This window comes from Cnephaeus nilssonii (genome assembly GCF_951640355.1).
Source record: "Cnephaeus nilssonii genome assembly, chromosome: 16".
In the NCBI taxonomy this organism is placed as follows: domain Eukaryota; kingdom Metazoa; phylum Chordata; class Mammalia; order Chiroptera; family Vespertilionidae; genus Cnephaeus; species Cnephaeus nilssonii.
The window spans coordinates 56,943,953-56,971,807 of NC_137087.1; the positions used below are offsets into that span (position 1 = coordinate 56,943,953).

The 27,855-nt window shown below is 47.8% G+C and overlaps 2 protein-coding genes across 3 annotated transcripts in view; one reads left to right on the top strand and one right to left on the bottom strand.

The window, feature by feature from the left end:
* The window catches only part of MCMBP (minichromosome maintenance complex binding protein), a 32,510-nt gene extending 23,630 nt beyond the window's left edge, over positions 1–8,880 (bottom strand). For both annotated transcript variants that reach the window (XM_079793362.1, XM_079793361.1), the window contains exon 1: positions 8,584–8,880. In XM_079793362.1, coding sequence (XP_079649488.1) covers positions 8,584–8,641 — 58 coding nt within the window. In that variant the 5' untranslated portion in view covers positions 8,642–8,880. The remainder of the gene's footprint in view (positions 1–8,583) is intronic.
* A 9,694-nt stretch (positions 8,881–18,574) lies between these two features.
* SYCE1 (synaptonemal complex central element protein 1) lies at positions 18,575–26,661 on the top strand (the record flags this gene model as incomplete). The annotated part of the gene is made up of 13 exons (XM_079794205.1): positions 18,575–18,650; positions 21,715–21,777; positions 22,415–22,474; positions 22,834–22,908; positions 23,575–23,622; positions 23,837–23,891; positions 24,576–24,665; positions 24,913–24,976; positions 25,670–25,736; positions 25,813–25,936; positions 26,006–26,116; positions 26,259–26,346; positions 26,584–26,661. The coding sequence occupies 13 exons, from the start codon at positions 18,575–18,577 to the stop codon at positions 26,659–26,661; spliced, it is 999 nt and encodes a 332-aa protein (XP_079650331.1).
* Positions 26,662–27,855: the final 1,194 nt, after the last annotated feature.

The window sequence follows — 27,855 nt, forward strand, 5'->3', positions numbered from 1 at the left end:
CACACATCACATATTTTTAACTTTAAGTATTTCAATGTGTTTCCTAACAATAGATCACAGTACCATCATCAACCTCAAGAAGTTAAAAATTGATACAATACTTTTTATTTAATCAACCATCCATATTCCAATTGTCATTTGACCCAAAACATCCTTTACTGCATTTTCCCCCTTCAGTACAGGACCCTGCCTAGCATCACATATTGCTTTTAGCCACCATGTATTTTTAATCTGGACCAATTCCTCTTTTATGGCATTCCTATTTAAGAATACAGGCCTTTAAAAAATAGAATGCTCATTTTAGTTTTGTCTGATGTTTTCTTAGAGTAATTGCAGTTATGTGTTATCAGTCAGAATTCTACATAGGTGATGCTGATGCTGTGTTTGCAACGGTATCATCTAGAGACAAGATGTCCACCTTCCCCTCATGGATGATGTTAAATTTGATAACCCAGTTGAATAGTTTTGTTTCTCCACTGTACAGTCACAAACAATAAGTAATCTGTGGGTAATACTTCAAGACCATGCCAATAATTTTCACAAAATTCACCCCCTACATCTAGACTTTTATAAAACATACTATTTTTATGGATTTTTTTTTTTTTTTGAGAGGAAAGGAAAGGGAGAGACAGAAACATCAATGAGTGAGAACATCAATTGGCTGCCTCCTACATGCCCCACACCAGGGAACAAGCCTACAACTCGGGCATGTGCCCTGACCAGGAGGGAATCAAACCAGCGACCTTTCCGTGCATGCGTCGGCGCTCAACCACTGAGCCACACTGGCTAGGCCATTGGTGTTTTATTGCAATGATGATTGTGAAATGATGAGAAAGGTGTTTTTTTATGTCATGATAAAGATAAGAACACCCAGGCTTTGAAAAATGAGAAAAACTTGCTAAGACCAAAGAGCGAATCATAGACAGAATTAGGAATACCTATTTTCGGAACTAGATCCACCAAACTACACAGCTGGCCAATATTACCACCATTTATATTTAAAATCCTGCTAACACCAAACACTTTTACTCAGCTTATCAAAGACTAGTTCTACAAAAGGAGTGAGGGGGGAACTCTAGGTGATTCTGATGTGCAATGAAGGTTAAATCTACTAATAAAATTGGTCCTCAAAGCATGGTTCCCAGACCACTAACATTAGCATCACCTGACTAGTTAAAAATGCAGAATTTTAGCCCATCCCATACCTACTGAATCAGAAACTCTGGAGAACCACTGTTGTGCCAATACATGACTACTGAATTGGATTAAAAAAAAAAAGTGAGTATTTTTGCTTCTAGACAAAATGGATGTTTAAAGAAAAGACATATGCAGCCATGACTGCCACACTAATCCTACAAAGCATGAATATGCCACATAACAGGGGATGAAGCTTTACAAAGAGTGACTGGGAAGTGGTAGTTACTCATGTGTACAAATAGGCTTCTTAGTAAAGGCCAGCTTGCAAGTATTTGGTATTGCTGGACAATTAAAGGACTGCCTTAGACAATTCCAAAAAAGAAAAACCAAGCACACAATAACTGTCCATTATTTATTAAGCCTATCGTATACCCAGCACTCTGCTAAGTTCTATAAGGACACTTAGAGTGGAAGGAACTTAAAGACAAGCTATGTGATAGATAGAATAACAGCCAAAAGCAAAGGAAAAAAAACACCACCACCACCTCCTGCAGGCCAAACAATCTCAGAGAGAGGTTCTGATGGAGGTGGTATTGAGCTGGGCCTTTAAAGAGAAGTAGAACTAAGACATGCTGAGGTACCGGGGAGTGGCATACTCTGGATCAGCAGTCGCCAACTGGTGGTCCGTGAGGTCTGAAAGGTTGGCGACCGCTGCTCGAGATCAGTGGTCCCCAACGTGGGGCAATTCAAGAATGAGTTAACAGTACATTTTTTGCATTTATTATTCTAGGGGCCTCATATACAGTATATAAATATGTATTGTGACATTTATGCATTTCAATTCTCTATTATGTGTTTTGAAACTGCTATTTTTTCATATCACTTCATATTATTATTTTTAAAACAATTTCTTAGTGATTTCTTCCTCAGTACTTCAGCTGTCCTTTCGTTCTTTTATTTTTCTCTTTCATGGATGCCATGTTCTTTGGAAGTTTGTTTAGACCAAGTTAATGGCCTTTTAGGCTTCCTCCACTTGAATAGTTCATGTTTAGAATAGTAGAAATTATATGTCACGGGGGAGGGGTGTGTATCAGGATTTTAAGAGATGCTTAGGTTGGGAACCGCTGCTGCAGATGAACCAGTGTGCCCCAAGAATTTTAAAACATGCAATACCTGACTAGTCAGGGGCACTGACCTCTCTTCCCTTAGACTGTCAAATAAAAAAATTAAACAGCCAACAATGAATGAACATATACCTGTTTTGTGTGTGTGTATCAGACAGGCAAAAAATATGTACTAGCAATTAATTTATGAGATGAAAAAGGTTGAAAGTCACTGCTCTAGACTTAGAGCAAGGTTGAGGATGAGCACTAAGTGGCTGGAAGCTGCCAGTGACCGAGGTCTGTCTGAAAGCTAAGCCATCCCAGAGAAAGAGTGGAGAGCCAGATTCCCGCAGACACAGTTTAGCTGCTGGGCTGTAATTAAGCCCGACACACTAGCCCACTCATGAATTCTGTTACGAGACATGTATTCATCTTTCTTGGTTTAAGTAGGACCAGCTGAGTCATTTGCAACCAAGAGTCCTGCTTGGCACACACAGACCACTCCATCATGTTTCCTATGCATTCTTGGCCATCTGAATTTGAATGCCATTGCACACTAGCTTTAAGGGGTCAGGAAACTGAGGTACTAATTCTTTGTGTATTCTAGATGTAAGTCTCTTGTCAGATATATGTAAGGCAAATACTCTTTCCTAATCTGTAACTTTAACAGTCTTAATGGTGTCTTTTGATGAGTTTTTGATTTTGATAAAGTCCAACGTATCAGCTTTTTCTTTAATGGTCACTTAACCCCAAGATCATAAAGATATTCTCCTAAATTTTTTATTTTTCATATTTAGGTCTGTAACCCATACCACTTTTTCCAAAAAAAGATTATACTTGTCAAACCAGCATTATTTTAAAAACTTTCTAGCACTAAATTACTTTCACACTTTTGTCAACAATCAACTCACTGTATTTGTTAGTCTATTTCTAGGTTCTCTATTATGTTACACTGATCTATTTGTCTACCCTTATAGTATTACTATAGTGTCTTAATCACTATAATTTGATAGTAAGTCTTAAAATCAGGTAGTTAAGTTCTTCCAGTTGTCTTATTCTAATCCTCAACATTGCTACATAACTCTGAGAACCAACTTAACTTCTATATGTAAGGTCTGCTAAAATTTTGATTAGGATTGTGTTGAGTTTATAGACTAATTTGAGGAGAATTGACATCTTAACAATACATCTTTGCCCAGCCGGTATGGCTCAATGATTGAGCATCAACCCATGAACCAAGAGGTCGCTGGTTCGATTCCCGATTAGGGCACATGCCTGGGTTGCAGGCTCTATCCCCAGCATGCAGGAAGTAGTTGACTGATGATGTTCCTCTCTCATCACTGTTTCCAACTCTCCCTCTCCCTTCCTCTCTCCAAAAATCAATGAAACGTATTTTTTTAAAAAATACATCTTCCAATCTATGAACTCTCCCAGGGGAGAAAGCATAAAGAAGCCTACATATGGATTCTTCCAGACTCTGTGTCTTTCCCCAGCTATTTATCCTCACTATGCTGCTGTAATAAATCTTAGCCATGTGTACAACTATACACTGAACCACGTGAATCTCTAAGGCCAGGCGTGTATCAATAGTTCATTTATTTTTATTGTTAAATAGTATCCCACTGTATAGCTGAACCATTAATTTGTTTGTCCAATTAGCTATTGAAGGACAGATTGTCCCCACGTTTTGATAACTAAGAACAAAACAACTATAAACATGTGCATGTAGGTTTCTGTGTAAACATAAGCCTTCATTTCTCTAGGCAAAAACCTAAGAATAGGAGAGTTGGGTATATGGGAAATGTGTGATTAACTTTATGACTGACTTTTCCAGAGTGGCTATTTCATTTTGCATTCTCACTGGCAATGTATAAGAATCTAGCCGTTTGTATCTTTGCCAGTGCTTGCTATTGTCACTGGTTTTTTTTCCAATTGTAGTTGTTCTAATAGGTGCGTAATAGCTCATCACGGTTTAAATCTGCATTTCCCTAGTGGCTAACAATACTGAACTGGTAAAGTGTCTATTTAAATCTTTTGCTCCTTTTTAAAATTGGGTTATCATTCTGTTTTCTTTATATAATCTAGATACAAGTTCTGTTATGAGATACATGATTTTCAAAAAACATCCTTTCAGTTCATAACTTGTCTTTTCATTCTCCTAATATCTTTGGCATTACAAAAGGTTTTATTTATTTAATCCTCACCCAATGAGACTATTTTTTCCATTGATTTTTAGAGAGCGTGGAAAGGATGGGGCAGAGGGAGAAAAAGAAACATGGATGTGTTAGACACACATTAATTGGTTGCCTCCAAATGGTGCCCCAACCGGGGGTGGAGGATTAAAAGTGCAAAGAAGGTATGTGCCCTTGACCGGGGAATTGAACCTGAGACCCTTTGGTCCATGGGCTGATGCTCTAACCACTGACCCAAACTGGTCAGGGCAGAAAAGTTTTTAATTTTGATAATGCCCAATTTATCAAATTTTTGTTTTATGTATTGTGTATGTATAAGAATTCACTGTGAAATCCTGGGTCTTATGGTATAGGGTTTCTTTTTGGGGTAATCTAAATGATAGAGATTGCACACCACTGTGAATATATTAAAAACCAATGAACTTACATTTTAAAGTGGTGAATATTACGAGTTACACCTCAATGAAAAATTTTGCAAAGAAAAAAGAACTAAAAGCAAAAAGTTAAAAGTGATTACCTCACATTAGGATGGGCATACTTTTACTCTTCATTTAATACCACTGTTTTTTGTAAGCATGTGCCAGTTATTATGTAATGAGTTAAAAAATGCATATATACATATTTATGCCTTTTGCCATAGCTGCCCAATCCATTCTGCTGAGAACTTTGCCCCACCCCCACCCCTCGCTGTTGAGGTGTGGGCCTCAACAGTCATGACTGCCTACATAACATAACATAGCTGTGCTCTGGCCATAGCTGACTAGTGTAGGAGTGGACTCCTGACTCCATAGTAGGCCAATCAGTTTCTCTAACCCTGGAATTTGGGATTAAATGGGAGGTGCTAAGTGTGGGTTGAAACTAAGAACAAGTGAATTTGGGAGCTATGTGGAGAAGAGATAAAGTTGGACTTGATTCTCGCTAGTTTCCCAGTTCCTGATCCACTCAGTAGTCTCTTTGGATACCAAGCCACCCTCCCTTGTTTTGGGGTTCCACAGCCTCCTAACAGATTCCTTCTCATCAGTGGCCTACCCACGGTGTGATGGCAGGAGAAATTCAAGGTGGATACAAACAAAAGGGTATTAATTGCCTGTTTAGAATCATGGTGACAATAAAAAGGCATACCAACTTTCAATCAATTTTCTTACTGCTTTAAATTCTCTAAAATGCTAGAAAATACTCCTTCCTGCCCTCCTTCACATACCACTGCTTTTTTGTAGGAGATATGCTAGTTCTAGTTCTATTAGATACAATCAACGTACCTTGAATATAACCAAAAATGATGATCTTAACTCAACCAACAATTAAAAAAGAAAACAATAAAAGTCAGAATTGACAAGCATTCCTGCTTCTGAAATTAACAGTGGTTATTAATTCAAGTTTTTAATCAATTTAAATAAAGAAAATTTCTTTTAAATAAAAAATGATTAAAAGAAAAAAAGTGTACAAAACTTTCTTTTTTAAAGATTCCTGCCTTTGCTTAAGGAAAGCACTTTTGTATGGATCACGAAATGAGCAACAGCTGGGGGACTGACTCTTTAGCATTATGCACATCACAGAGCCCAAGAGAAATCTGCTGAACTAAAGCATTCCTAAATCTTAATTTGAGCCTAGGACCTCAATGTCCTGTGAACCAAAGTACAGATTGGTTCACAAAGATAAATTAAGACTCATATAGTTATGAGTAGCCACTCACAGAATTTCAGTTTCTTATCTGAGCCAAGAAGAAAGAATTAGGACTTGTATATAAAAGTAATTCATATGGGACATACTCACAAATTCTCTGAATCAATATAAGGTCTGCCAGGACTGTCCTAAGTTTGAGACGTGTGGTCCAGAAACCATCCACTGCCTCTGTTCAACTAATGTCACCAAGCACTTTTTCGATGCACAAAGCATGTTCCAGGCAATTAGGATATGTCCGTGAATAAGGCAGCTACAGGCCAAGACTGCTCAGAGTCAAAATCCAGCAAAGGAACCCAGAACAAGTAATTTCAACAACGTGCTTTGCAAGCTAATTTCCAGGACACACAGGGTCCTGGAGTAACTCGGGGCAGAAGTACTTACGTTCCCGAAGGAAGAGTAAGATTTAGCCAGGGGAGTGAAGGGGGATGGGAAGGGGGGACCAGGCCAAGGAAACAGCGGATGCAGAAGGCCTGAAGGCAAGGCTCAAAGTGAGAGTTCAGTGTGAGGGTCCTGTAGCCATGAGGTCTGAGAGCTGGGCAGGGGTGGAACCAAGGAAGGCCCAGGAACCACAACAAAGTTGCTGAATTATTTTTCTATGGGGGTGGGGGAGGGGCGAGGGGAAGGAATGGATTTAAACAATTTCCTACTAAACCAAAAAGAGTTTAGAAGTTTAACACCTGACATACTTCTCACACAAACTTACCCACAGTGCTATTTTATAAAGGTATTCAATACATTCCCAAGGGACAGGAAAATACAGCAAAGAATATATATACTATACTTCAGAACAGCTTCTATAAAAAAATCACGCCAACCCAATATTAGTTTAGTTTCTTCTCTGTGAGACACACCCTATATAGGAACAAATTATTCTTGTGGGGGGAGCGGGGATCAAGGTCCAGGTCCCCACAATTCACAAAATTTTCCAACTACTGTAAAGCCAGTATGTTATACCTAAATTATATCATTTCTGTACCATGAGATGTGCCCCTTAGGATTATACACTTAGGAGACAAAATCTGATACAAATACATTCAAATCTCTATCAAATATAAAATCTTCTCACTTATTCAGCATAACTAGGTTATGGGGTATTTCTCCTAAGTAAATGTTCTAAAGGTCAGTAACTGGGACTGCACCCATTAGGCACCCAAAGTTTATACTTTCGAAGGACTTTTTCAGATAAAGTTATCTATGAGTCTGCACCCCGATAAACCAACTATGCAATTTAACCTTCACTCCACATGTTGGGGCCATTATTTTGGAAATCAATTATGGGTTCCTGTATTAGGAACACCAATTACTAGGATTTGGTAGAGGGATATTTGCCCCTTCCTCAAAGCACCCTTGATGGCTCTGTGACTTTTTGGGGGGTGTGGTTTTAAAAATATATATACACACAGTTTCCATTTCTTCTTTATCGGGTTGTCAGTGTTCACTGGTTCCCACGCAGATGCCTACCCAGGATTCCTTCTAATGTGCTGCGTCTCGTTGCAGACTGCGAACCCAGGTAACTAAACGAGTTCAAATTATAGGGAAGCTGATGGAGTGCTGAAACACACACATTTCACACCATCAGCTCTGGGCCCCGGGGAGGCGTGAGCTTCCGATTGGCCGTTCTCACCAACCTCCCACGAGGCTCTAAGGAGCGAAGGCCACGCTCCGGCTCCAAGTGACTTCCAGACGGGCAGGTGCTGGGGATCCAACTCGGGGGTCTCTGATGGCGTGCGCCTCCCCGCCTGACGGCAGGGGAGGGGCCCGTAAACCACCGCACAGTACCCTCCCGGGGCCTGAGCAGCAAAGCAGCGGTAACAGCAGCCACTGCAACTAAAATGGACCGAGTGTGCCCGCGGCGTCCTCGGCTCTCTGGGCAGGAACCGGTGCGAGCAGCTCAGCCTGGCCGGCGAGGTCTGGCACCGAGGAGGTGCCCGGTGGGCAGGGCTGAAAGTCGCCCCGACAGAAAAATTAAGCTGTTACAACAAATCTTATCTCGAAAAGGGAGGGCGTGTGTACCAGCGGTCGGTGCCAACTTCGGCGGCGAGCGAGCCAGCGCTCCGACACACCGGAAGTTTTGAAATACCCCGCAGCTCCCCGAAGGCGGAGCGCTCTCCCTCGCCCCGTCCCGGCGGGCCCTCCGAGGGTCCCGGGACCGCTCCGGGCTCGGCCGCCCGCCCGCCCGCGGGGCTCGGGCCGCCGGCGCAGCAGGCAGGGGAGCGCCGCCGTCAATCACGGCCGGCCGGCCGCCCGCTCCTCGCGGCGTCACCCCGGCCGCCGGCGGCCCGCGAATCCGGCAGGTGGGAGGCACCTGCGGCCCGGCTCGGGGACCGGGTGTCTCGGCGCCGGCGGCGCAGGCCGGGCGGTCCGTCTGGGCCGCGCGAGCCCCCGAGGCAGCCCCGCGTGGGCCCGGCCCCCGGCCCCCGGCTCGCAAACTCGGCCGCCGCCCGGCCCGCCCCCGCGCCGCCACTCACCGAAGAAGCCCTGCACGATCCCGAGCGGGTGGCTCAGCCAGTCCTCCCCGCACGGCATCTCGGAGCGGCGTCCCGCGCCGCGGCGCCTCCTCAGGGGCTCGGCCGCTCCTCGCCCGCGCCCTCCCACGCAGGGCGACACGCGTGGCGCGGGCCTCAGGGGACCGCGGCAGTGGCGGCGGCAGCCCGGGAGCTGCAGGCCACGGGAAGGCTGCGCGTACGGCCCCCAACCTCCACTTCGCACAATGGCGGGAAATAGGCGCCGCCGACCGCGCTGCTGCCGACCTGGGTGGAGCTCGCGCGGAAGGGGCGGCGGGCGCGCGCTGCGCGGCCCCGCGCACGAGGAGGCGGGGCGGCCGACTCGCCGGGGGGCGGGGCGGGCCGCGGCCGCGACGTGACGGCAACGCGCCGCCATCTTGGAAACGGGCAGATGGACGGGCAGGCCGGCCTCGGGGAGGCGGGGGCGCGGGGGGAGGCGGGGGCGCGGGGGCCGGCGTCCCGGCCGGGGGGCTGGGCCAGGGTTGCTCCCTGACACCCCGGACCCGTGACGAGGGAACCACCAGGTCCGACTTGTGAATTCCTGGCGCGAGGCCGCGCTCAGGGCGGCGGCCACGGCAGCCCTAAGGCACCACCCGGAGACCTCCGAGGCGTCTCTGGGCAAAATTAATGGGTGCAGCCGCCTTCAGGGCCCGCCCACCTCCTCTTTTTTTTTTTTTTTTTCCTAATGTCAGCACACACAGATCACATCTGATAATCTTTTCATGAGGAAATTTGGGAAATATCCAAGTTCAGTATGTTTCCCTAGGCCTGGAATGTGCCTGAGCCAACGCCGGTCTCGTCAGCTGGAAACGGGACAGTGAACAGGAGGGGGGTCTGAAGGAGCCTCCAAGGCGGGGGCTGAAAAGGAACTGAACTCGGACCTCCAGCCCTCCGCGGGACCAGGGGGGCAATGGGCATTTCTCACCGTGAACTAACCAATGGGCATATTGGGTTACACGCCTGGCTCCTGTGAGTTTGGGTGAGATGACAAAATTGAGTTGCAAATCCAGAGCATTACCACCACTTTCCTCACTCATTCATTCGTTTGGCAGAGAGGGTTGCCAAGTCCCGGATAGTAAATGGAGAAGTCTCATATTTTAGCTTCAGGGCCAGTAATATGCAAATTACAGTCGACCTTTGAACAATATGGGTTTGAACTGAAGCATAGGCACTCCATCTTGTTCCCGTAACCTCTCTTTTGTAAAAACTGCTGTTTAAAATCGTCCACTAAACATAGATGGTCCTTTGCTCTGTTAATTAACTCTGCTATTCCTGGCTTCTGTAAGCACGCTTGCTCGAATAATAGGGAAAATAAGCTCAATTATCTGGCCTTGCAAGCCGCTCTGCCGACTTGAGGGTCTGGTCCGTCCCTGGTTCCTCCCATGCCAGGTACCTTTTGGTTGTCTGAGTTATGCTGTGCTCAAGGTTACAAGCTTCCTGCAAAATATCTACTAAGCAGATTGTCCCCATGTCAGTACATGGGGCTCTTTGGAAAGCCTGTGAAAGGTCCGGAAGCCCCATATTTAGGAGACAAAGAAACCGGAAGGGTATAAAGGGAAAGCTTCCTCCATGTCACTTGGCTCAGACTTTGGCGCTAACTCCTCTGAGACCGCCGGCATAATAAAGACTCCAAATTTGGCTTACTGATTAAGGCATCCTCTGTTCAACTCGCTGATTTCCAATATAACAGAACTACTTGGGTCTACTTACTAGTATACTGGGATTTTTTTTTTTTTTCAATGAATATACAGTCGGCCCTTCATATCCCCAGGTTTTGCATCCTCAGGTTCAACCAACTGAGGACCGAATTGATATAGTAGGCATTTAGATAGACATGAGAAGAGTAGAAACAATAGGCCAGGTACAGAATGTCTCCAGGGCAGAAAGCCCCAGGTACTTAGCAACCGGAAAAACTAGGCTGGGACCTTGCCTCCAGGGTGACCTTGCCTCCCCTAGCACACTGCTGGTCATGTGATAGACCCCCTTAGAGGAGGAATAAGGGGACTGAGGAATAGCCTCATAGGACTCCCATACAAGTCCTTGTAGGACCACTCCCTTAAGCATTAAGTCCTCAGGACAGTGAGGTTCTGACCCACATAAAGTAATCTTTTTTTTCTTTCTTTTTTTCTTTTTGCACATCAAGTGATCTTCAGAACAAAGCCTCAGGTCTGCTCAGTACAGAGTCTGAGTTTTGGTCAAACTAGAGATGACACTTAGGCCACAGATGTGTTTCAGCTCAGGGCCCAGAAAAGCAGCAAAACCAGATGAAGGGACACCTTAGTTGACATCAGGTTCAGATGCAATGATTAATAACCCTCCCTTAGCACTGACCAATCAGTAGAGACCACACCTGAAAGGATAGACCTGGAAACGCTGATGAATATTCTATTGAGATCCTCCCCTAGGATCTCCCGTAAGACCCCGCCTTTAAAGGGGGGATAAAAACCCTTAGGACCAAGGACCGGGTGTGTGCTCTTTCTTTCTCTCTCGAGCACAACCTCATCTTTCCCCTTTTCCTTCCCCAAAGCACATCTTTCTGCCTTTCTTTTTCCTAAGCAACAAGGGTCCTTCTTTTGCTTCTGTAACTTAGTTCCTGAGCCCATGCAGCCCAGCTGGCTCACTTTTCTTTTATTCTTTTTTTAATTAATTAATTAAGTAATTAATTTTTTCTGCTGTGACTTTCTAAATAAACTTTCTCTTATAATTTGAGTTCCTTGGCTCTGAATTCTTTTTTTATTGTACTTACTAATTTTCTTTCATCTCTGACACTTCTATTATAGAGAAAGGGCAAACAGCAATATTAAAATATTTCCTCTAATTAATTCCCTTTTAATGTGCATGAATTTTGTGCACCCAGCCACTTTTATATATATATAAAAGGCTAAGTGACGACTGTACATCCATCTGACCACCTGACTGACCAACCGGCTGGTACATATGATGTGTACTAGCAATCTATATATATAAAAGCCTAATATGCTAAGTGTCTGACCAGGTCAACCAGTCTCTATGATGTGCAGGGGGAAGATGCTCTGACTGGTAGGTTAGCTTGCTGCTGGGGTCCGGCTGATGGGGACTGAGTGAGACAGGCCAGACATGCCCTGGAGCCAACCTTCAGCGGTCCCTCCCTGGCTGGCCAATTTCCAGCCTCTAAAATATTTCTCCTAATTAATTTCCTTCCAATGTGCATGAATCTGTATACAATGTGAGGCTTTTATAGGCAGGAAGACAGGACAAGGAAGTTATTAGCAAAAGAATAAGGACTGTTTTAGGCAAAGTCACCTATCTTTTGGGAACGGGCTGAAGGCTCTTATCAAGCAGATTACCTCACTAGAGTTGATCAGGAAATTCCAGACTGATTGGTTTAAGGCCACATTCCTGGGAGGAGCTGAAACTGCAAGTCAGTCTTGATTTGCTGTTCTAGGGGCTCCACCTTGGGCCAGTTTCTTTTTCTTCAACAGTATCATGTTTTCTGTACCCCACAGAGGAAGAACTCTGAGCTTATTCCTTCATTGGGCTGGATCATCTCCATTGCTTTCTTAGACAGTATGTTGGGGAGGTAAATAGTTTTGGAGCTGAATTCCTTTCCCTCTGACCTGTTTTTCTCCTTTTGGAACATTTAGGGATCTTGTCTCCATGCTCTGTGAAATATTAAAGTCGGTGTGTGTGGGCAGCTAAATAGCCATCTCTGACGGAGATGAAAGAAAATTGAATTTATTTAAGGAAAGGGGATGGGGGGTGGAGTATCCGAAGGGAAGGGCTGCCCCACCAGGAGACATTGGGTAGATGATGGCAGCACCCAGAAGCTGGAGTTTCGTCCATATATGTAGTCACTGGCGGGAAGCTCTTGTCATCAGTGGGTCTGGAGGCCGAGTTGGTGGGCTTGGAATGCAGATGGACTGCGGGTGTGCAATCAGATGTCTTTAGGACAATTTCTTTCTGGTCTGATTCCTGGTGTCCAGTAAGTTTTTCTGGTCTTTGTCCTCCTGTGGTGGGAAGCTTACAAAAGGCCATTAAGGTTATATTGCCCTATATTCCTAACACTCTGGTGTGTGTCTGTTTTCACCAACTGTGCTGGGAACTCAACTCTGAATCTGAAAACTTGTATCCTTCATTTCTGGGAATTATTTTTTTTTCCCCCTTGATGATCCCTTCGCCTGCATTTTCTCTGTGCCTATTCTTAGCAGAACTCTTAATATTCAGATATAGGATTTTCTGGCCTAGCACTAATTTTCTTATGTTTGTTTCTTAGCTTCCATGTTTGTCTTTTTTTGCTTTACTTTTTGGAAATTTTCTTACATTTATTTTTCCTCTAGTGACTTTTTTTTTTTTTTTACTTTTTCTTTTTAAAAATCTTATTCTCTTAATTCTCTTCAGCTAATCAACATGACCTCCGATAACACAACACTGTTGTTGTCATACATCAGTCTACAGTGGGGCCTCTCTTCACTCCAAGGGTTATTGACTTTCTTTTTTGTTTCTTGAATTTCTTTTCTTTTTAAATGCACCTGATGCTATCCTTGGTTGTTGATCCTTTTATCCCTCTGAAGATATAATTCACTGATTTTTTAAAATATATTTTGATTTTTTACAGAGAGGAAGGGAGAGGGATAGAGAGTCAGAAACATCGATGAGAGAGAAACATCGATCAGCTGCCTCCTGCATACCTCCCACTGGGGATGTGCCCGCAACCAAGGTACATGCCCTTGACCGCAATCAAACCTGTGACCTTTGAATCCGAAGGCCGACGCTCTATCCACTGAACCAAACCGGTTAGGGCTCATAGATATTTTTAAAATATATTTTTGTTGATTTCAGAGAGGAAGTGAGAGAGAGAGAGAGAGAGAGAAATAGAAACATCAATGATGAGAGAGAATTATTGATCAGTTGCTTCCTGCATGTTCCACACTAGGGATCGAGCCCGAAACCCGGGCATATACCTTGACTGGGAATCAAACCGTGACCTCCTGGTTCATAGGTCCACACTTAATCACTGAGCCACACCGGTTGGACCATAGATATTTTGTTGTTTTGCTTTCTGGAGTGGGCTGCTGTTTCTTCTAAGTTGCTACTTCCTGTTCCTTTGTGTGTGTCTTGTTTTGCTCTCTTTCATGTTAAAAAATCTTTTTTAAAGTGTGGGGACTAAAAAGTTGATTGGGAGCTCAGAGCATTTAAACAGGCCCTGGTGGGGTTTTGTTGCTGTTATTGTTTGTTTAGTCTATATGAATGTATTGTCAGAAAGATTTCATAGAAACAGGAATGTACCAGCCAAAGTCAGGGTCATAGGAAACAATTAAAAATATAGGTTTTTCCCTGTGGGAACCGGCTTTTCCAACATCAGGCTCAGCAGCTGCACTTGTCTGATGCCTTTCTGCAGACACAGCCCTGGGCGCAGGTGGTACAACACGTGGATCAGCAGGAGCAGCGGCTCTTCTCGCAGGAGATGCATTTGTACTCTTTACATTTGCAGGAGCAGTGCAAATGCAAGTGCAGGGGCGACCCAGCAGGACAGTCGGGGTCCGGGGTTCGGGGTTCATTTCGAGCTGAGGTGAGCCCAGAAGATCCAAAGCAAGTGCTGAAGAAGTACTTGGGCAAGTGGAAGGTGTGTTCTGGGCATGTTGTGGGTGGATCTGGCTGGGTCATCTTATTGGGAAACCCTGATTTCAGTATCTCTAGTTCTTTTGTTCCCACGACCCAAAGAAGATTCTCCTAATATCCTCCTGCCTAGAGGCTGAAGTCTGGGCAGCTAGTGTTCTTGGAGCCGAGTAGAGATATTGGGCTGGGGTTGTGAGATAAGTTGTTTTATTATTCAGTATGTACATTTTTTGCATAATCTTCCTTTTGTCTTATAGTCTTTTTTCCAAGAAGGGGGATGGGTAGTATTCCAGTAACTCAAGTCAAGGAGGGGACTTAACTGGTTCTTAAGCAGTTTTAACCAATCCTAATTATAGGACTTCTCTCTGCCCCTTCACTGCCACTTCCAGAGGTGCCTGAGGTAATCAGATCCTAAACCTCTTGGTGAGTTTTATGGTGCCAATAAAATTGCCTTTGAGTTATCCTCGTTACTGGTTTTCTAAATCATCTAATCCTTGTTCATTTTTTTTTTTTTTGGTGCCTTCCAAAATGTTCTTGCTGTAGCATTCCCCTCATCCTTATGGATTTATGCTCAAAAACAAACAAACAATCCCATGTGTGTTTTTAACAGTTTCAGGAGGAAGAAAATGAAGATATATCTGTTCAGTCTAACATCTTTCCTGAGAATTCCTCCTGTTTCCGTTCATTCCTACTGCAGTCACTCTAATTGTAGCCACCCTCATTGTTCAGCTGGTTCCTGCCGCAGCCTGCCAGCTGCTCTCCTGTTCCCAGGCTTGCCCAGCCTTATCTGTTTTATTACACTGAAGTCAGAGTGGACTTTCTACAAAGCAATATTATTTCTCCACCCTCCTTTACACCCTTCTGATTTCCTTTTCCTCTTAACTTATAAGGCCCTGCAGCATCTAGCCTTGATCGCCTAGCGGTGAATCGGCACCAGAATGTTACCAATGACTGAACCTTGATTCAGCAACCTCAGTGCTTGAGTTCTGGGGCTAAGAAAGAGTTCGGAGTCAAGACAAACAAAAATTTATTTAGAAAGTCACAGAGATAGAAAAAGTGAGACAACCGGGCTGTGTGGGCTCAGGAAACAAGGTAGAGAGGCAAACGAAGGGCCCTTGGAACTTAGGAGAAAGAAAGCAGGGATATTGGTGCCTGGGGGAAAGAGAGGGGGTAAGGCATAGGAGAGAGAGGGTGAGGGAGAGAGAGAGAGGCAGAGGCTGGGTCCTCTGTCCTAAGGGTTTTTATCTGCTCTCTAAAGGCGGGGAAAGTAGGGGAGGATCTCCATGGACTATTCCTGGAAGACAATCTTTGGCACACTGTGGCTTCCCAATGGGTCATTTTTCATTTCATGAACTCTGGACTCTTTCAAAGGGATCTGATCATTTTGAATTCTGCACAGCCCTAGATATAATCCCTTTTTATAAAAAGGTCTTTGTCCTAGCTGATTTGGCTCAGTGGATAGAGTGCTGGCCTTGGACTGAAAGGTCTGGGTTCGATTCCAGTTAAGAGTACATTCCTTGGTTGCAGGCTTGATCCCACATGTGAAAGGCAACCAATCAATGTGTCTCTCACATTGATGTTTCTCTCTCTGTGTCACTCTACCTCCCTTCCACTCTCTAAAAATCAATGAAAAAAATATCCTTGGTTGAGGATTAATAAAAATAAAATACAAGGTCTTTGCTCCTGACTATAGGAGCACTGTGGAATGTCTGTAAATATGTTTTTATAATTCTGTTTTAAGTTGGCGTACACTCAAATGAAACCAGTCACCGGCAGCTGCTGCTCCCTGGACAGGTCAATGATGGAATTCAGAAGGAATGGGGAGGGGGGTGTGGAATGAGTGTCCGTTCCCTGCAGGCCAGTGTGGTCTCAGACCTTTAGACTCATTGTAAGCTGCCACTGCCAACACAAGACCAAAGCCTGTGACTTGTCAGTGTGCAGCGTGACATCATTAAAGACTGATGCTAGCCTAGGAGCCTTGAACCTAGCCTCGGGGCCTCAGGCCCTAGCCCGGCCTCTGAACCAGCTTTTCCTGGTAATCTCCTCTAAGGTGTTGTTCTCAACACGCACCTCGGAGACCTCAGAGAACTTTCCTGGTGATCTCTACTCAGGTGTTATTTCCAAGATGCACAGGAGATGGCAGCAGAGGATAGCATTTCTGGTTGTTTTCTAGACAGAACTAGCGGGCAGCAGAGAAAACCTCTTCCTGGTGACCTTCACTTGGGTGTTCCTCCCAAGGTGCCCACAAGCTGGAAGAAACGAGCATTTTCCTGCCTCGAGGGCTCTGCCCACTCTGCATTACAATGAGGACACAGAGCCCTGGAAATAAGCTCACTTTGATATAATTCCTATTTTAGGACCCTCACATACTCCTCTGACCTAATGCCCCCACTTGGTAGATGAGGCAGGGGCATGTGTTATCTCCATTTCACACGTATTTAAGCTGAAGACTGATTCTAACATAACTGAGGCCTTAAATGGACCAAGATGGGCCAGAAGAGCGAGCACACACAGTATCCTGGACAAATGGAGGAATCTCACAGTCCTTGCAGCTTTGGGTTGAATCTTGGTCATTCTATTTGAAGAAAATCTGCACATTACGGAATGGTCCACCTTGCCATACACTCACCCCAGCTGGTGTCTGGGGTAGGACTTGAGCAGGCAGCTGGGGAAGGGGACAGGGAGGGAGGGAGGGAGGGAGGAGGAGGTGCCCTCGTCCTTTACAGGAGCACAACCAGCACCAGAGGCCTATGACAGGGGCTTCCCCACTTCTACACCCTGCCTGCCCTCCAGCCGTTTAAAATCTGTTCTTCAGTCCAGAGTACAGGTCTGCTTGTGCCCACGTGACCTTCCTCTGAGGCCTCACCTGACAAGAGCTGCCTAGAGGCTCAGAATGGAGTCTAGGATGACAGGTGCAGAACTGACTTCTGGCCTCATCACTTACTGGCTGTGTGACTTCAGGCAAATAAATGTAAACTCAGTCTCCTCAGCTGTCAGATGGGGATAACCGCTCCCTCTCAGGGTGGCTGGAAGGATTCAGTGAAGTGGTGCGTGTCAGCTCCTGCCCAACATGTGTCCCCATCCACTCTTAGTCTTCTTAGTCTTTCCTACCCTCTGTGCGGGATAAATCAAGAGAATAGCAACTAGTCTCCTTTTAGCAGGACGAGCTCTTCTATTCATGTCCGAAGAGCCAAGTCCCCCTAGGTACCAGCTCCTACACCCGTGCTGGCTTTATCTTCAGGACATTGTCAGCCACTGCCTCTCTCAGGTCTTCACACCCCCGTCCTCTCCAAACCCATGGTCCCTGCCTCAGCTCAGGCCAGCACCACCTCTCACCAGTGTACTCACTGCGCCTTACCTCGTCCAGTCCAACCGCCACACTGTGACCAGTTTGACCTTTTTATTTATTTTTAAAATATATTTTATTGATTTTTTTACAGAGAGGAAGGGAGAAGGAGAGGGATAGAGAGTTAGAAACATCGATGAGAGAAATATCGATTCAGTTGCCTCCTGCACACTTCCTACTGGGGATGTGCCCGCAACCAAGGTACATGCCCTTGACCGGAATTGAACCTGGGACCCTTCAGTCCACAGGCCGAGGCTCTATCCACTGAGCCCAACTGGTCAGGGCCAGTTTGACCTTTTTAAATTAGGGACCTCATCCTGTTGTTTCCCAAGAACTACAAACCGCTTCCCCCTGCCCCGCCCCCAGCCTCGAGAAGAAAGGTTCTATTATCCCCACAGGGTTGAGACTCTATCAGGCTCATTTGCTCGCCTGGCCTCATTTCCTATCATGTTCACCCCCTCGGCCCCACTTTCGGCCCCTCTCTGTCCACAGGTAGCAGGGCCAGCCGTGGGATCAAGCTAGGAGGAGGGAGGGTCATGCTCCACCCAGGCGCTCTCCCCCGCATCCTACCTAGACGTGCAGCCAAGGCTATTCCCGTGGAGCCGACACAGTCTGCCTCGCTCCAGATGCCGGAGCGGAGTCTTCGGTGACACGGTAAAGCTCTGGTGTGCGCCGTGAGGAGCATCGCAGAGATGGGGCTCTAGCTCCACCGGAGCACGTGCTGAAACGCCAGCGACGTCCAGAGGGGCGCACGCGCGGGAGGCCTCTGCACATGCGCAGATCCAACTCCTCATACTGGCCACTCGGCAGCCCGGAAGTCTGCCCGCAGGCCCGCCCCTCTTCCACCTTTAAGGACTTTCACTGGCGTTTGCCCAGAACCGTTATCCTGCTGTAGCTCCCCCGGAAGGTGGTGTGAAGCGCATTGCGCAGGCGTGCTACAGACGCCCCGCCCCCTCGCGGGTGTCGTCCAATCGCAGCGGAGGTGCCAACGAGGCGCCCACGAGCTGAGAGGAAATGGCTGGGCGGCCGGGGCCTTCGAGGTCTGAGTCCACGGGGACAGGGACGATGGACCAGGCTGGGAAGGCCGAAGGTAGTGCTGGGAGTGCGGGGTGCGGGGTGCGGGGAGCGGGCCTACGTTGGGGCGGGCGGGAGCGCAGGTGGCTTCCCTTCCGTATCCGTAGGTCGGGCCTCCGCAGGTCGGGCCTCCGCGGCCTAGCATCGGCGGGAAAAGCTTATCATCTGCGCGGGGTGCACAGGTGGGCGTCTGACTGCGGAGAAGGGGTTTGGCTTCTGAAGGGAACACACAAACGAGGGCACATGTTTAATCCTATTGTTTGATTTTCTGCGGGGTCTGTGTAGTTACTACTTGGGGACATTTCTTAACCGTCGTTCGAGGGTCAGATGTTAATGTCGGTCACTGCAGGGCGAGTGTCCTTGACCTCCGACGACCCCGCAGGGTGTGCTGGGTAACGTCTGCAGCTCGGCTTCAACAGGTGGGGCACCTGGGAAAGGGCATGCAGGAGCTGTGGGTTCTGTTTTTACCACTTTTAAGTAAATTTGGACTTATTTTAAAATAAAAAGTCAAAAATAGGGGACTCATACTACACAGGCTGTTTTGTGAGATAGTCGTGGGCTCATTCGACAGTTATTTGCTGCTTCCCCGTTCTGCCCTTCCTAGGACAAGCGCTGGGGAATGAAAACAGTATGGATAAGGCCCCAAAAGAAGGATTGCTTGGGCAAATTGTGAAAGTCATTTTAGGCCCCAGCTGGTTTGGCTCAGTGGATAGAGCGTCAGCCTGCGGAATGAAGGGTCCTGGGTTCGATTCCAGTCAAGGGCACATGCCTGGGTTGCGGGCTCAATCCCCAGTATGGGGCGTTCAGGAGGCAGCCGATCAATGATTCTCTCTCATCATTGATGTTTCTATCTCTCCCTCTTCCTTCCTCTCTGAAATCAATAAAAATATATATATTTTAAAAAGTCATTCTGGGGTCACGGGGAAATTTATTAACTTAATATAACTATATGCAGAAGTGTACGTGAACAGTAAACACTCTTTCCTGTCCTTCCAGCCAGAGATTATGTAGACGCGGTACCCGTATTTGGGGACTGACGGCTGCACAGAGCCCTGTTGTGGGGATGAAGCCTAAGTTCTCCACGGGTGGACTTTCAAGTGGTTTCCTGCTTTGACATCAACAGACATTGCTTCAGTGTCATCTCACATGCCCTTTTGAATATTTATCTGAGTATATCTGATGGATAAATCCCCAAAAGTGGGATTGTCTTCAAAATGCTGCTGCAGCCACATAGTTGCCAGAGGTCGCATCGGTCTCCAGTCTGTCCGTGTGTGTAAGGGCCTGTGGCCCATGTCATCCCAAACACGTGCTGTCACACTTCCTCATCTTTCCCCACCTCCGGGGCACAAGGCGTTATTTTCATCTCTTTCATTATGATTTGAGGGTGTGCATCTTTCCAAATATTTCTTGGCCATTTGTGTAATTTTTGGTTAACTATTCTTTTCTCCACTCTCATGTAAAAATGGTTGTTGAGTTTCTCTATATTGATTGATTAGTTGGTTGGTTGATTTTCAAAATTTTTATTATGAAAAAACTTCAACATATACAAAGGTTGAGAACCAAGTATAATTACCCTACCAGCCCGTCTTTCAGCTTTAACAATGATCAGCTCTGGGCAGTCTGGTTTGCTCTTTTCTCCTCACCCACTCCACTGTTTCACATCACAGCATTCCAGGCATCAAAGCACGTAATCCATAGATATTGCCATGTACATCTCTAAAAGTTCTCTAAAGGATAAGCACTCTTTTCAGAAAGCTCAACACAATATCATTGTGACATCTGAAATAGTAAGAGATACAATAATTCTTTTGTTTCATCAACATATCTGGTCAATTTTCAAATTTCCCTGATTGTGTCATCAATATTTTTTAAAGTGCATTTGTTTGAATCAAGATCTAAATGTAGTTTGTTTACTGAAATTGGTTAACATGTCTCTTTAATCCCTTTTAGTCTGTAAGGGTCTTCCTTTCACCCTTTTCCCCAAAATTTATTTGTTAAAGAAACTAGGTTGCTTTTCCCATGGAGCTTCCAATCGGAATGTTGCTCATTTCATACTCACGAGCCATTTAACATGTTCCCCTGTCTCTGTGTTTCCTCTGACTTGATATTTAAATTGAGAGGCTTAATAAGCATGAGTCATTTTTGATCAAGAATCCTACCTTGTATTTTTACTTAAGTGTCTCATGATGTCCGCTTATCTTTATTATTCTGTTAATGCCATTAGTAATAATTGCCTAGATCTACTACTTTATTAGGGAGTGAAAAACGTACGTGCCTATATTGGTTATAAACAAGTCAACATGAAATACTTTACTTAGAGGCTTCAGAATAACAATTGATTGTATACAGGGAAGCTCTTTATACTTATATATGCTTAAATGAGACATCTTATTAAATGTTCTTCCTATTCCTTGTGGGGTTTTAAAAATAAGATCTCCCGCACTCTAGTTGATTATGCTATCTGCCAGTTGCAGTGATTTCTGACTCCTTGTTCCCAGTTTCTTCTCTCCCTCCTTTCTTTTCTTTCACTGTTACACCAGGAGCATCGACCCAGCCCTGAGCAGTAGCAGCAGTGAGAGTGCATCCCTTCCTGCACCCTGAGTTTTATTTATTTATTTATTTATTTTAAATATATTTTATTGATTTTTTACAGAGAGGAAGGGAGAGGGATAGAGAGCTAGAAACATCGATGAGAGAGAAACATCGACCAGCTACCTCCTGCACACCCCCCACTGGGGATGTGCCCGCAACCAATGTACATGCCCTTGACCGGAATCGAACCTGGGACCCTTCAGTCCGCAGGCCGACGCTCTATCCACTGAGCCAAACCGGTTTTGGCAGTGCACCCTGAGTTTTAGTAAAGGGGGGTCTGCGGTGTCATTTACCCTTTAGTAAAAGCTGATCACGAAGGGACTCGATTTATCTCTCGTGCCGTTTCCACCTCAAGACAAGGAGCCGGGGCACCTCTCTGACGGGAGGTCTGCCCTCAGCCCACCTCAGTCCCAGCCCAAGGTTGTCGGATCCTTCCTCAACCCTCTCACCCCTACAGGATTCTGAAATGTTCTGTTTTGTCTCCACAGGGCAGGCCAAGTCCTCACAGAAGATTGAAAACTTGATGGATATGGTGAAGAAGTTGGAGAAAGGTCATATGTCTCCGTTATAACTGAGGCTCAAACAGAAGTGGATTCAACTACAGGCCCCACAGTTCACAGCCTTTGGAAATTAATTCATTCACTCTTACTTCTAAAACTTAATTCTTGAAAATAAAAGTATAGACCCATGATCCAAAATTAAAGTATAAGGGGATAGCAGGCAAAACATTTTCACAAAACCCAGTTGCAACCCCCTTGCTGACTACCCACTTGACTGTCACTGCATAAAAGGGATTAAAGTTAGACCCATGTTTTCACCTTCACCTCCCTTCCCTCCACCTCACCTCTGCTACTCTCTGCTTGCTCACCAGGCCCCTCCCAGCCATGTTGCCATCTCAGGGCAGACCTCTGACTGCCTCCCATTCCCACCCAAGGAGTGCAGGGCCTGCCCCCTCACTTGATTTGGGGCCTTCAAGAGGCCTTCCCAAATCTGAAGAAGCATGTCCCACTCTTTCAGTCTTTGATCCCTAGCCCCTCTATTTCTCTTGACTGCAGTTACCACAGTCCGAGCCAGTAACTTCGTCTATCTCTTCCTCGTCTCCCCTACCTTGAATGTGAGCCCCTGGAGGGTCCCCATGTGCCTCTGCCTGCCCTGTCATCTTCACTCAACCTCCTTTCCTTCCTGCAGCGGGAAGCCTAGAGCCCAGGGTTGAGGTCCTGATTAACCGGATTAATGAGGTCCAACAAGGTGAGCTCAGGAATTTTAGCTTGTCAGCCAAGAGCAGCCAGATGATTTGCAGGGCCCGGTGTAAAATGAAAATGCAGGACCCCTTGTTCAGAAATTACTAAGTATTTCACAACAGCAACTGCAGAGCATTAACCAAGCACGGGTCTATCCAAATGCAGCGGTTAGAGTCCTGGGTCCATTATCCCGGCCCTGCTGCAGACAGCCCAACAGAAGGGCCTCTGGGAGCCTCATTTTCTGCTCAATAAAGTCTGGGCCCCTCTGGGTTTGCTGGAAGACAAATGTGAAATGCCACTGTTTGCAAGGAATGGTGTAGCTGGAGGCTGCACTGACAATGCCTGACCTTCTGCTCTTTGGCACAGCAAAAAAGAAAGCCAGCGAGGAGCTGGGAGAGGCCCGGACTGTCTGGGAGACCCTGCAGAAGGACCTGGACTCATGTAAGTGTGCCAAGGTTCACTCAGAGGACCCCAATGTCATGTCTCCCTGAGCCCAGTATTCCAGACACTGAGCATGTGTACTGTGGCCAAGGGCCCCTGCCCCCTCTCCAGCCTCAGGTCGTAGCCTACCAAACTCCCCCTTGCCTCCTGTGGGTAGAGTACTCCCAAAACACCCTCCAAGCATACTTCCACCTCAGGGCCTTTGCTAGGCTGTCCCTCCCTCCCCCCCCGCCCCAGATAATATCAGTTCCCATTGCTTTACATCATCATTCAGCTCTAGCTCAGATATTCCATTCTCAAAGAGACCCTCCCCCATCATCCCATCCAAAGACAGCACCCTGCACCACCTGATTACATGCCCCTTCCTGCTTGACGTGTTTCCTCACAGTCTTTACCCATTTCATATGACGTGTTTCCTTTTTCTCTCCCCTCCATATAAACACACCTCATTCCACAGGGTCCTCCAGTCACCCTTTATCAACATCAGAGCCCTTTGGTGCTCACAGGGAGTGTGGCCCCAAGAGGGGAGGGCGTTTGCCGTGAGAGGTCCACATTTGCTTTTCGGAGGCGTGCTGTACCAAACTGCCTGTGTCCCTGAGGGTGCAGTGGGTGGTCCTTGGTACCTGGATGTGCACTGATACCCGAACCTGTCACTGTGTTTTCCAGTGAGCGGAGAGAAAGTGCGCCTGAAAGAGATCTTGAGTAAAAAGCAAGGTAATGACAGCTACTCTGCCCCCAGGCTTCTGCCTTTTCGGAAGCTCACTCCCTGCAGGGCACCTGAGCCTTTGAATCAGCTGGCATCCCTCCTGGGCTTCCACCCGATTTGCAGCAAATGACAGAGTCCCACCCCGTGTCCATGAGCCTCCACATGATGTAACCCTGTTACCTCTCCACAAACCTGATGCCTTGGCGGTTCCTCTCCCTGCAGAGACGCTGCGGATCCTCCGGCTCCATTGCCAGGAAAAGGAAAGTGAGGCGCAGAGGTAAGCGCTCACCTGGGCCTCACTCTGCCCTGCCCTTCATTCTGGTGAAGAAGGTGAGGGGAATGTCTTAGACCACAGCTCTCCTTCTCTCCTGTCACATGGAAAGGCCAAGTGAGTGTCTTCTCACCTCAGCTCTCGCAGTAGGCGGGCATGTTATGGGTGTTCTCTCTCACTGGCGGTAATCGTTCTTTTTGCTAGAATACCAATTAAATTCTTGTAGCTGGTTTTTATTCTAAGCCTTTTACTCTTTCCACAGGCTCCATGGCTGTCTATTCACTCACCTGCCTATCTGTCCCTTCAACTGTCTGTCCACTCAGCCTCCCATCAATCATCCATTATTCTTCATCCACATGACTATTTGTGTATCCATCTCTCCACCTCCTGGCCACTTATTCGGCTCATTTTGTGACCAGAGGCACCAAGCCCTGGCATCCTCAGATTGTTTGGGAAATTCAGATGAGATTAATGTGTGTGTGCACTTGACCATGTCCATGTTGATCTCCCTAATCCTCACCAAGATATTTCCAGGGGGCATGTGCTCATGTCCCCCCACGAAGTTATAGAGAAGGACTCCACCTAGAGGGCTAGACCAGACCTCAGGAGAAGGAGGCACAAGCCCCACCCCAGCCCCTTCCTGGAGAGACATTGGGAGAACATGACTGAGGGCTGTCTTGCCTCTTCCAGGAAGCAAACCCTGCTAGAAGAGTGCAAGGAGCGAATCTGTGCCCTCAACTTCCAGATTGAGGAAGAGAAGAGCAAACAGAGGCAGCTGAGGTAAAGCCCAGCGCCCGAGGCCTTCGGGGGCTGGAGTGGGTTGTAGATGGGATGATATCAGGGAGGGGGGCTAAAAGAGGAACTGGCCAGACTAAGGCTCAGAGGGTCAAGGTGATGAAGTTTCCCCAGAAGAGCAAAGAGTATGGGCAAGCCCCCCTCCCCAGGACTGTACATGGAGACCCTTAGCCTGGGCCAGGATGTGGGGCGTCTCAACCCAGGACCCTCATCCAATGTGGTTGGCCCCCAGATTGGATTTCGAGGAACAGTTGGAAGAACTGATGAGCCAGCACAAGGACCTCTGGGAATTCCATGTGAGTCACTCAAAGCCATTCCTCCCATTTTCCCCATCTTCCTTGGCAGAACCAGGCCAAAATTCAGAGTCACCCTCCAGGCTTCATTCCTCTCACCCGCCACACCCAGTGCCTGAGCAAGCCGTGACGGCCATACATCAAAATCCCCTCCAGTCAGACCCTCATCACCACCCTCACTGCCACCCAGTTTCATCCTCTTCGCTGGTCCTGCCCACCCATCCCTGCTGCCTTCCCAGGGCCCTTCAGTGGTCAGGAGGAATCCTGATGAACTAAGGAGGGGTCATCCAGCAAAGAGATCCACAGATATGTTTGGGGACATCACAGGTAGGGGATGGGGCCAGTGTTTGCCACCAAGGGATCCCAGCCTCCAAACCAGAAACTAGGCAGAGAGAATGAAGGTCAGGATGGACGGGCTCAATGAGGGGGCCACGCAGAGGGTTGAGGAAGAGCAACAGGGCTGGGCTGGTCCCGAGTCTCCAGACGACAGCCTCCCGAGCCTCTGCAGCACAGCACCGGAGGCAGCGGGGAGAACCGTTCCAGGCAGAGGCCCTGGGGCTGCACCGGCCTGGCATGCTGGGGGGCCCGGGTGGTAGGAGGTGAGGCATGCTGAGTGAAGACAGATGCAAGTAGGCTTCTCGGAGGCAAATGCGGGGTGGGGGAGAGATAAGCATGGGCCTCCTTTCTCCCCCTCAGCGTCCAGAGCAGCTGGCCCAGGAGATTGGCGCCCTGGACAGCAGCAAGGAGCAACTGCTCAAGGAAGGTGAGAATGGGGGCGCCCTGCCCTGCCCTGCCCTGCCCTGCTCATCTGCCTGCTCATCTGCCCCTTCCTGCTGCAGAGAAGCTGGTAGAAGCAAAGCTGGAGGATGTGAAGAATCGCCTGTGCTCCCAGTTTGGTACCAAGGGCTGCTCTGCCATCACCGAGGGGCTCTTCCTCCGCAGCAAGGAGGCAGCAGCTGCGGTGTAAGACAGGGCCCGGGTGGGGGAAGGGCAGAGGGAGGGAGCTGCCAGCACTGACGGCCCCACCCTCAGGCATCTGTTTGAGGAGGAGACCAGAAAGGCCCAGGAGCTCCTGGAGGGCACTGCCCAGCGCCACGAGCAGCTGCAGGAGGAGTGCCAGCAGCTGCAGCAGAGGAGGCAGAGGTGGGCATGGAGCCCCTCTCCCTGTCTAAGGGGAGGCTGGCTCAGGGAGTCCCTCTCCTGCCTCTGTCTCCTGCCCTCTCCAGCTCTCTTTTCCCCTCCTCCTTTCCCCCTCCCCCTCTCTTATCCAACCCTTTATGTCCAGGCTGAAGGAGGAACTGGAAAAGCTCGGTGTGCAGGTCACTGCTCAAGCACAGAGCAAACAAGAGGATGGGACCAGCCTAGAAGAAGCTGTGAGCCCTGGAATCAAGTGACAGCTCATGAAAGGAACTGGGGGGGGGGGGGGGGGGGAGGAAGACAAGGAGAGGTTCCGGGGGGTCCTCAGAGGATGATCTTCAAGGAAGGGCATTCCCACAGGGGCACAGCCAAGGCAAAGTCTAGAGGCTGTCAGTGGTGGGAGGCAGGCCCCAGGGAGGGTGTGGGTACACGGATTCGGGGAAACTTCCATCTCAGACCCTGACCTCCCACAGGCCAATCCAAAGCCCCTCGGAGTCAGCGAGGAGAAAGACCCAGAGCTGCCCACTGAGCAGGGCCTGATACCCTCCTAGGCGAGGAGGTCCCCCCTGCCCTGGAGCTTATGCCTGGGCTTGAGGAAATAAAGGCACTATTTCTGTACAACGGCCTCAGCTGTATCCATGCTGGGGGGTTGGGGGAGGGGAGGAGAGGCCTCTGAGACTGGGTGAAGCTTTGGCCGCACTTGGCCTCTTGGCCTCAGAGGGCACTCAATCAATGGTTCCCTCGCCTCCCAGTCTCTGGTCTGCTCACCTCCAGGACCCATTGCTCTGCGTCCCCAGGCAGAGGGATGCAGGCCTGAGACCTCTCACGACAGGGCTAGGGGTCCTGAGAACCCACCCTGGGCTTGTTTCTTCCATTCCGTAGTCAGGTTTGGACGACACAGCATCCCCGAAATCCCAACAGTGAGGACCAGGTGCTGGAGACCTCAGCCAGTCAGTGCCATGCCCACACTCACCACTGACGGGCTGAGAAAAGGAAATGCAATGGAGGCTAAGTGGTTTGTGCTCTCATGGGCACACAATGTATCACTGAGACCCTGTTATAAGAATATAATGTTAGAAATCCGCAGTGTGCTGGGAGGCACTCAGGACTATTGTGTGCTTCTGGGGCATGTTTCAAATCCCCCAAAATGCATCAACCCCGTTAACGGCCGTGTTGGGAGTGGAGGTCTGTGCTCCGGGGTCAGCATACAGCGAACTAGGTACAAAGAGGTTCCTTGTATTGAAAGGCTCCCACGCTCAGGTAGGACAGTGAGCGGTGGGGGTGGAGAGAGACCCACACAGGCCCAGACTGAAGAGCACTGTTTCCATGGAAAAGGAAGAACAGGCCTCAGTGGGGATGCTCCCGTCAGCAGGAGAGCTGAGGCATCAAACCTGAAACCCAGACTCGGTTTGAACAACAGGCCCAATGGCATCCTTATCCTAATCCCAGAACTTGTGACTATGGTACCTCACCCAGCAAAGGGGCCTCTGAATATGTGGTGAGGGTCTTGGGATGGGGAGACTGTCCTGGGCCGTCTGGGAGGATCCCTAAAGAGGGAGGCAGGATGGTCCGTCAGAGAGAGACTGGAAGGTGGTACCACCGCCGGCTTTGGAGCATGACCTGTTTATTGAGGACAGTGTGTGCCCCGTGTCCGGAGGCTCTGCATCCCTAGTCGCTCCCCCCTCGCTAGCGCAGTGGAGAGCGGCTTCCTCATGCCCCTTTACCATCTTCAGAGCACACGTGCC